The 10,361-nt window shown below is 42.2% G+C and overlaps 1 protein-coding gene across 2 annotated transcripts; it reads left to right on the plus strand.

Annotated features, from left to right (window-relative positions):
* The first annotated feature begins 2,392 nt into the window (after window positions 1-2,392).
* Window positions 2,393-6,537, plus strand: ifn1 (type I interferon). 2 transcript variants are annotated; one of them, XM_021624606.2, is made up of 6 exons: window positions 2,393-2,796; window positions 2,970-3,057; window positions 3,354-3,428; window positions 3,559-3,708; window positions 5,810-5,887; window positions 6,201-6,537. In XM_021624606.2, exons 2-6 carry the CDS (start codon window positions 2,971-2,973, stop codon window positions 6,288-6,290), a joined length of 480 nt encoding a protein of 159 aa, XP_021480281.2. In that variant the 5' UTR covers window positions 2,393-2,796; window position 2,970; the 3' UTR covers window positions 6,291-6,537.
* Window positions 6,538-10,361: the final 3,824 nt, after the last annotated feature.

Genomic DNA, 10,361 nt, shown 5'->3' on the forward strand with positions numbered 1-10,361 from the left:
GGGGGATGCTTGCAAGATGAAGAACACCACCCCAACAGTGAAACACAGGGGTGGCAGCATCATGTTTGGAAAGCTGATTGGAAAGATTGGAAAGCTGCCGCGGTCTTCCCCCTCTTCAAAGGGGGAGACACTCTAGACCCAAACTGCCACAGACCTATATCTATCCTACCCTGCATCTCTAAGGTCTTCGAAAGCCAAGTTCACGAAAAGATTACTGACCATTTTGAATCACATTGTACCTTCTCCGCTATGCAATCTGGTTTTCGAGCTGGTCATGGGTGCACCTCAGCCACGCTCAAGGTCCTTAACGATATCATAACCGCCATCGATAAGAGACATTACTGTGCAGCTGTATTCATCGACCTGGCCAAGGCTTTCGACTCTGTCAATCATCACATTCTTATTGGCAGACTCAACAGCCTTGGTTTCTCAAATGATTGCCTCGCCTGGTTCACCAACTACTTCTCTGATAGAGCTCAGTGTGTCAAATCGGAGGGCCTGTTGTCCGGACCTCTGGCAGTCTCTATGGGGGAGCCACAGGGTTCAATTCTCGGGCCGACTCTCTTCTCTGTATACATCAATGATGTCGCTCTTGCTGCTGGTGATTCTCTGATCCACCTCTATGCAGACGACACCATTCTGTATACTTCTGGCCCTTCTTTGGACACTGTGTTAACTAACCTCTAGACGAGCTTCAATGCCATACAACTCTCCTTCCGTGGCCTCCAACTGCTCTTAAACGCAAATAAAACTAAATGCATGCTATTCAACCGATCATTGCCCGCACCTACCCGCCCATCCAGCATCACTACTCTGGACGGCTCTGACTTAGAATACGTGGATAACTACAAATACCTAGGTGTCTGGCTAGACTGTAAACTCTCCTTCCAGACTCACATTAAGCATCTCCAATCAAAAATTAAATCTAGAAACGGCTTCCTATTTCGCAACAAAGCTTTCTTCACTCATACTGCCAAACATACCCTCGTAAAACTGACCATCCTACCGATCCTCGACTTAGGCGATGTCATCTATAAAATAGCCTCCAACACTCTACTCAGCAAACTGGATGTAGTCTATCACAGCTCCATCCGTTTTGTCACCAAAGCCCAATATACTACCCACCACTATGACCTGTACGCTCTCATTGGCTGGCCCTCGCTTCATTCTTGTCGCCAAACACACTGGCTACAGGTTATCTACAAGTCTCTTCTAGGTAAAGCCCCGCCATATCTGCGCTCGCTGGTCACCATAGCAGCAGCCACTCGTAGCACATGCTCCAGCAGGTATATCTCACTGGTCACCCCCAAAGCCAATTTCTCCTTTGGTCGCCTTTCCTTCCAGTTCTCTGCTGCCACTGACTGGAACGAAATGGAAAAATCACTGAAGCTGGAGATTCCCATCTCCCTCACTAGCTTTAAGAACCAGCTGTCAGAGCAGCTCACAGATCACTGCACCTGTTCATAGCCCATCTGTATACAGCCCATGTATCTACCTCATCCCCATGCTGTATTTTTTTTATTTTGCTCCTTTTGCACCACAGTATCTCTACTTGCACATCCATCTTTTGCACATCTACCATTCCATTGTTTAATTGCCATATTGTAATTACTTCGCCACCATGGCCTATTTATTGCCTTAACTCCCTTATTTGACCATATTTACACTCACTGTATATAGACTTTGTTTTCTTTTTTTCTACTGTATTATTGACTGTGTGTTTTGTTCATTCCATGTGTAACTCTGTTGTTGTATGTCCAGATCCTAGATCAGCACTCCAACTCTGAGACGCTTTATGAATAAATTCAGCAGAATAATTACTCTACATCTGACATTTTAGCCTATAACATGACATTTCAATGTGAAACCACCTATGAAATTTTATCAAGACCCTGAAGGAACAGGTGTGTTTGTACTGGGTTGGAACAAAAAGCCTGCACCTCCTCCTGCTTGTCTCCAGGACTATGCAAACAGTTTTGGTGACCACTTCCCCACAATATATGATCTTTACAGTTGAACAGGCTTTGTATTTTATTAATTAAATCAAATATTATATATAAAAATTAGCAATTAACCATTGCCAAGATTTGACCTTGTATAGTCATTCAAAAACGTACACAACACAATGACACACACACACACACAGCCCTGTCAAAACGAGTGACTCTGCAGGGAAAATATCCTTGTTATCGTAGCCTATACCAGGGAACTATTGGCACATTTTATTTTCATTTTACCCTTGTAAAAAAAACGACAAATAGAAAGTTCAAACAAATCATGTTGTCGTTGCTTGTCAACGTTGCATCACCAGCAGTCAACAGTAGGGTGAAAGTTGGTTACGTCGTTGTGAAAATGAAAGTTGAGAGATGGGGGTATTGACGCTGACGTCCCCATTCACTTTTCATTTGTAGCGCAACAGCAGAAGACAACGGAACAATATGTCGGACTAACTTTGAACGAAACCCACTAAATGAATGTCTTATATGGCTACATTTCTTAAGAAGTGTGGGTTTTATTTCGACTCCGACGATTTTGTTATTAGACTTTTTTTCTCGGTTCACGCGAAGTTATTCGCAGTTGAAAGCAAAGCTCGCGAATAGCCTTTACTCGCTATAGTAATAGCCTAGCCGGTATCTAAATGGAATAATATTTTCTTGTGGTTCAACTATAATTTAAAGCTGCTTTCAAGGAGAATGTGTATAGATTTACTTGGATTTGTTCGTCCAGGAGACGGAGCAGGCATGGAATTCCAAGTGCTACATGTGCTAGTCTGGAAAATGAAAGTCCCCGCCTCCGGTAGGTTGATCAGGGGAAATTCTCTATACAGCTTTCCCTTTCCCAATTCCACATAAAACTACTTAACACAGCCAAGATGTTCAAACTCATCTGGATAACTAACAGCGAAACAAACTGCAATTTACAATGTATACAATGCAAAGCTGGAGTTGTATTTTTCTTATTATTTGCAGTATGCAGAGCGTGTGTCATTGCTGTGACTGGATCCGACACCATTACGGTCACTTGAGCGCAGAATACCTTTCCCTGCTGGACCAGATGGTGAGTTATCAGCACATTGTAAGAGGAGACTGAATGCATGTATTAAGGACAGCAAAACAACCAACCAAGTAAAATAGTCATACGTTTCATGTTTAGCATCTGTGTTAGAAAACTGTTAGCCTATATTTGAATATACATAGTAAAAGGGCTCGAAGGCTATAATGACAGCTAGATCAAGAGACGCTATCTACATTAGGCCTACTGTACTAGCAGTATAAGCTATACTTGATGTCTGTCTTGATTGCTCTTAAAGTATTTGACACGTGACTTAACATACTATATTGATTGTTTTCCAGGGAGGAGATATCACAAACCAGAATGCCCCAGTCCTTTTCCCAACATCACTTTACAGACACATAGATGATGCTGAGGTAAAGACTAGAATTTTGACTTATCATGTTCTGATATGCTTTGGAATGGTGGTCTTGACCCAATGTTATATTGATGGCATAACGGAAGCCTATACTGTTTCTAATCTTCTTTTTATATCTTCCTGGGTAGTTTGAGGACAAAGTCAGATTCCTGAAAGAGACCATCTATCAAATCACAAAACTGTTTGATGGGAATATGAAATCTGTCACCTGGGACAAGAAAAACCTGGACGATTTCCTCAACATTCTAGAACGGCAATTGGAGAACCTTAATTCCTGTGTAAGTAACGGGTCTATTTAAAGTATAATCTCTGTTTTGGTCAGGGCTCTCCAAACCATTTCACAGAGAGTTACCTTCCTGTATGTTTTCGCTCCAACCCGAGGTGTAACTAACCTGATTCAGTTTATGACCACCTAATTAAATAGGTGTGATAGATTAGGTTTGGAGTGAAAACCTACAGGAAGGTAGTTCTCAAGGATCAGGTTTGGAGAGCCCTGGTTTAGGTGTAGCCTAATAACTCTACAAGTGGAAAAGTCTACGTATAAAGTGCATATAAAGTATTCAACCCCTTGACTTTTCCCACATTTGGTTACGTTACAGCCTTTTTCTAAAATTGATTAAATAGATGTTCCCCCTCATCAATCCACACACAATACCCAATAATGACAAAGCAAAAACCGTGTTTTAGACATTTTTGCAACTGTATTAACAATAAAAAACTGAAATATCACATTTACATAAGTATTCAGACCATTTACTCAGTACTTTGTTGAAGCACCATTGTCAGTGATTACAGCCTTGAGTCTTATTGGATATCATGCTACAAGCTTGGCACATCTGTATTTGGGGAGTTTCTGCAATTCTTCTATGCAAATCCTCTCAAGATCTGTCAGGTTGGATAAGGAGCGTCGCTGCACAGCAATTTTCAGGTCTCTCCAGTGGTGTTCGATCAGGTCAAGTCCGGGCTCTGGCTGGGCCACTCAAGGACATTCAGAGACTTGGCCCGAAGCCACTCCTGCGTTGTCTTGGCTGTATGCTTAGGGTCATTGTCCTGTTGGAAGGTGAACCTTCGCCCCAGTCTGAGGTCCTGAGCGCTCTTGCAGTTTTTCATCTCGGTTGACTCTGTACTTTGCTCTGTTCATCTTTCCCTCGATCTTGACGAGTCTCACAGTCCCTGCCAATGAAAAACATCCACAGCATGATGCTGCCACCACTATGCTTAACCGTAGTGATGGTGCAAGGTTTCCTCCAGATGTGATGCTTGGCATTCGGGCCAAATAGGTTTCATAAGACCAGAGACACTTGTTTCTCATGGTCTGAGAGTCCTTTAGGTGCCTTTTGGCAAACTCCAAGTGGGCTGCAATGTGCCTTTTACTGAGGAGTAGTTTCCATCTGGGCACTTTATCTTAAAGGACTGATTGGTGGAGTACTGCAGAGATGGTTGTCTTTCTGGAAGGCTCTCCCATCCCCACAGAGGAAATCTGGAGCTCTGTCAGAGTGACCATCGGGTTCTTGGTCACCTCCCTGACCAAGGCCTTTCTCCCCCAATTGCTCAGTTTGGCCTGGTGGCCAGCTCTAGGAAGAGTCTTGGAGGTTACAAAGTTTTTCCATTTAAGAATGATGGAGGCCACTGTTTTCTTGAGGACCTTCAATGCTGCAGAAATATTTTTGTACCCTTTCCCAGATCTCTGCCTCAACACAATCTTGTCTCGGAGCTCTACGGACAATTTCCTCAACTTCATGACCTGGTTTTTGCTCTGACATGCACTGTCAACTGTAGGACCTTAAATATACATGTTTGTGCCTTTCCAAATTATGTCCAATCAGTTGATTTTACTTCAGGTGGACTCCAATCAAAGTGTAGAAACATCTCCAGGATGATCAATGATAACAGGATGCACCTGAGCTGACTTTTGAGTCTCATAGCAAAGGGTCTGAATTAATTTGTAAATAAGGTGTTTCTGTTTTTGCATCATCATTATTGGATATTGTGTGTAGATTGATGAGGATTTTTTTCTTAAATCAATTTTAGAATAAGGCTGTAACTTAACAAAATTTGGAAAAAGGGAAGGGGTATGAACACTTTCCGAACGCACTGTATATGGGTTATTACAAATTTTGAGCCAGTTTGCGACAGCAGATAAATAATATTGCAGCAATGAGAAATGTAAATTATTGTGGATTATAATTAATGGAAAGTTTTCATGGGCTTTGATGCATTTTTCATTATGGCAAATCAAGTTTGATATTTTAAAGTGGAAATTACAATCTTTAGAATCCTTTTCAAACATTGAATACACATTAAGTTTCCAATACTCTGAAAAAAAAGCTAAAATGAAGATCCTATTACGCTAATGTTTTGTTTAATTTTGTCCAACAGGTATCACCTGCCATGAAACCTGAGAGGAGACTGAAACACTACTTCAAGAAGTTGAATAGGAAGGTTCTGAGAAAAATGGTGAGTTTGGTTTCGTATGGAAACGTGTTTATTACATGTAATCAAATGAATATTAACTAGGCTTGGCTAAACAAGGGCAGTGTTCTGGGGACATATGTATCAAACATCTCAGAAGTGCTGATCTTGTATCAGGTCTCCTCAGTCCTTATCTGTAGTGATCTAAAAGACAAAACTGATCCTAAATCAGCACTCCTACTCTGAGAAGATTAACACACACGGCACCAGTCTATTCTTTGTTGTTCAAGACAATAAGGTCATTATTTTGCCAAGAAAGTTCACCCCACTAATATTTCAAATGTTCTGTGTTTTTCAGAACTACAGTGCACAGGCGTGGGAGCTCATCAGGAAAGAGACGAAACGTCATCTGCAAAGATTGGATATCCTTGCAGCACAGATGTACTGATCATCCAGACTCATTTCAGAAGCTACGCCCTTACCAGTTTATAAAGCATGAATACAATCATGTGGGACCCTGTCAGTCTATTTATTATATTTAAATCCATAAATTATTGTTTTTTATTTTTATAATTTATTATTTATATTTTGTATTTCCCTTTTGTACATGTGTTGAACTGAACTGTATTGCCTGTCTACTTGAAAAAAACTGTTTAAAAATAATATTGAAAATGTGAATAAAAACGTATTTTGTATAAATTGTCCAAATTTCGTTCTTGTCTGAAACCAATGAGTGAATTTATAATATCTTATCTAACCATCAGAGGGGATGGACATTAAACTTGTTGCTGATCAGTCACATGATAATTTCTACTTTAAGTTCATGTATGATTGCAGTTTTGTGTCTTTTCGTGATTTATTTTTAATGTGTTTTTGTACTTTGTGAGGGTTGCTGTTCTTTTTATTTTCCCTGTTTGTTTTTGTGTTGTAATTACACTGTCGTAGTGGGCTGAAGGGTGTGGGGAGATATGAGTGAGGAGTAGAGGATCATTTGGGGGACCAGTAACTTTTAGCTCCCACTTGACATTGTGGATGTTCATTTATTCAGTCTGTCCATTGTATTAAACACCTGTATGTCTGGAGCTCTGTCAGAGTGACCAAAGACATGGAAAGACAAAATGGAAAAAGAGACAAAAAAACAACGGTGTCAGCAGAAGGGGAAGGCCAGAGAACACATACTTGGACTAGCTAAGGAGCAACACCGGACTGGAGGAGGAGGAGATTGTATCTACAATGTAGGACAGGCACCTCTGGAGGACCCACCTTTCACCCAGTCGACCCAAATCCATATGGTGAGGACTGTACATGTTTAAACAATGTAAGAGAAGAAAGGAGGATATTTTTTAATCACACTCACGAATACTCATGAATACCCCTGTCGGTAAATTATTCCCTGAATCTATTCTGTCACGCCCCGAAATCTGCTCCTTTTATTCTCTGTCCCCAACGCACTAGATGACCAGTTTTGATAGACTTTAGCAGTACCCTCATCCTACTCCTCCTCTGTTCATCGGGTGATGTGGAGGTTAACCCAGGCCCTGCGTATCTCCTGGCACTCTCATTTGTTGACTTCTGTAACCTTGGTTTCATACATGTTAACATCAGAAGCCTCCTTCCTAAATTTGTTTTACTCACTGCTTTAGCACACTCCACCAACCCTGATGTCCTTGCTGTGTCTGAATCCTGGCTAAGGAAGTCCACCAAAAATTATGAGATTTCCATCCCCAACTACAACATTTTCCATCAAGATAGAACTGCCAAAGGGGGAGGCGTTGCAATCTACTGCAGAGATTGCCTGCAAAGTTCTGTCACACTTTCCAGGTCTATGCCCAAACAGTTTGAGCTTCTAATTTTTAAAATGTTTCTCTCCAGAAATAAGTCTCTCACTGTTGCCATCTGTTATAGACCCCCCTCAGCTCCCAGCTGTGCCCTGGACACCATATGTGAAATGATTGCACCACATCTACCGTCAGAGTTTGATCTGCTAGGTGACCAAAACTGGGATATGATTAACACCCCGGCAGCCCTACAATCTAAACCAGATGCCCTCAATCTCACACAAATTATCAAGGAACCCACCAGGTACAACCCTAAATCGGCAAACATGGGCACCCTCGTTGATATTATCCTTACCAACTTGACCTCCAAATACACCTCTGCTGTTCTCAATCAGGATCTCAGCGATCTCTGCCTCATTGCCAGCATCCGCTATGGATCCGCGGTGAAACGGCCACCCCTAGCATTGAATAGTCCCCGCGATATGCAACTTTTCAGAGAAATCAGGTACCAATACACGCAGTCAGTCAGGAAAGCAAAGGCTAGCTTTTTCAAACAGAAATTTGCATCCTGTAGTTCTAACTCCAAAACGTTTTGACACTGTAAAGTCCATGGAGAATAAGAGCACATCCTCCCAGCTGCCCACTGCACTGAGGATGGGGTACAGTGGGGAGAAGAAGTATTTGATACACTGCCGATTTTGCAGGTTTTCCTACTTACAAAGCATGTACTTTTATCATAGATAAACTTCAACTGTGAAAGATGGAATCTAAAACAAAAATCTAGAAAATCACATTGTATGATTTTTAAGTAATTAATTTTCATTTTATTGCATGACATGAGTATTTGATACATCAGAAAAGCAGAACTTAATATTTGGTACAGAAACCTTTGTTTGCAATTACAGAGATCATACGTTTCCTGTAGTTCTTGACCAGGTTTGCACACACTGCAGCAGGGATTTTGGCCCACTCCTCTATGCAGACCTTCTCCAGATCCTTCAGGTTTCGGGGCTGTTGCTGGGCAATACGGACTTTCAGCTCCCTCCAAATATTTTCTATTGGGTTCAGGTCTGGAGACTGGCTAGGCCACTCCCTCAATACGGTGCAGTCGTCCTGTCCCCTTTGCAGAAAAGCATCCCCAAAGAATGATGTTTTCACTTCCATGCTTCACGGTTGGGATGGTGTTCTTGGGGTTGTACTCATCCTTCTTCTTCCTCCAAACACGGCGAGTGTTTGGAGTGACCTCCTCCCATCCACATGACCTCCTCCCATTCCTCCTCTGGATCTTCCAGATGGTCATTGGCAAACTTCAGATGGGCCTGGACATGCACTGGCTTGAGCAGGGGGACCTTGCGTGCGCTGCAGGATTTTAATCCATGACGGCGTGGTGTGTTACTAATGGTTTTCTTTGAGACTGTGGTCCCATCTCTCTTCAGGTCATTGACCAGGTCCTGCAGTTTAGTTCTGGTTTGATCCCTCACCTTCCTCATGGTCATTGATGCCCCACGAGGTGAGATCTTGCATGGAGCCCCAGACCGAGGGCGATTGACCGTCATCTTGAACTTCTTCCATTTTCGAATAATTGTGCCAACAGTTCTTGCCTTCTCACCAAGCTGATTGCATATTGTCCTGTAGCCCATCCCAGCCTTGTGCAGGTCTACAATTTAACCCTGATGTCCTTACACAGCTCTCTGGTCTTGGCCATTGTGAGAGGTTGGAGTCTGTTTGATTGAGTGTGTGGACAGGTGTCTTTTATACAGGTAACAAGTTCAAACAGGTGCAGTTAATACAGGTAATGAGTGGAGAACAGGTGGGCTTCTTAAAGAAAAACTAACAGGTCTGTGAGAGACGGAATTCTTACTAGTCGGTAGGTGATCAAATACGTATGTCATGCAATAAAATGCAAATTAATTACTTAAAAATCATACAATGTGATTTTCTGGATTTTTGTTTTAGATTCCGTCTCTCACAGTTGAAGTGTACCTATGATAAAAATCACAGACATGCTTTGTAAGTAGGAAAACCTGCAAAATCAGCAGTGTATCAAAAACTTGCTCACCCCACTGTAACACTGTTACCACCGATAAATCCACATTAATCGAGAATTTCAATAAACATTTCTCTACGGTTGGCCATGCTTTCCTCCTGGCTACCCCAACCCCGAACAACAGCTCCACACCCCCCGCAGCTACTTCGCAAGCTTCCCCAGCATCTCCTTCCCCCAAATCCAGATAGCAGATGTTCTGAAAGAGCTGCAAAACCTGGACCCGTACAAATCAGCTGGGCTAGACAATCTGGACCCTCTCTTTCTAAAATTATCCGCTGCCATTGTTGCAACCCACATTACCAGTCTGTTCAACCTCTCTTTCGTATTGTCCAAGATCCATGAAGATTGGAAAGCTGCCGTGGTCACCCCCCTCTTCAAAGGGGGTGACACTCTTGACCCAAACTGTTATAGACCTAAATCCATCATGTCCTGCCTTTCTAAAGCCTTTCTAAAGTTTTCAAAAGGCAAGTTAATGAACAGATCACTGACCATTTCGAATCCAACCGTACCTTCTCCACAGTGCAATCCGGTTTCCGAGCTGGTCATGTGTGCATTTCAGCCACGCTCAAGGTACTAAACAATATCACAACTGCCATCGATAAAAGACAGTACTGTGCAGCCGTCTTCATCGACAAGGCCAAAGCTTTCGACTCTGTCAATCACTGTATCCTTATCGGCAGACTCAACAGCCTTG

This window comes from Oncorhynchus mykiss, chromosome 12 (genome assembly GCF_013265735.2).
Source record: "Oncorhynchus mykiss isolate Arlee chromosome 12, USDA_OmykA_1.1, whole genome shotgun sequence".
Lineage (NCBI taxonomy): Eukaryota > Metazoa > Chordata > Actinopteri > Salmoniformes > Salmonidae > Oncorhynchus > Oncorhynchus mykiss.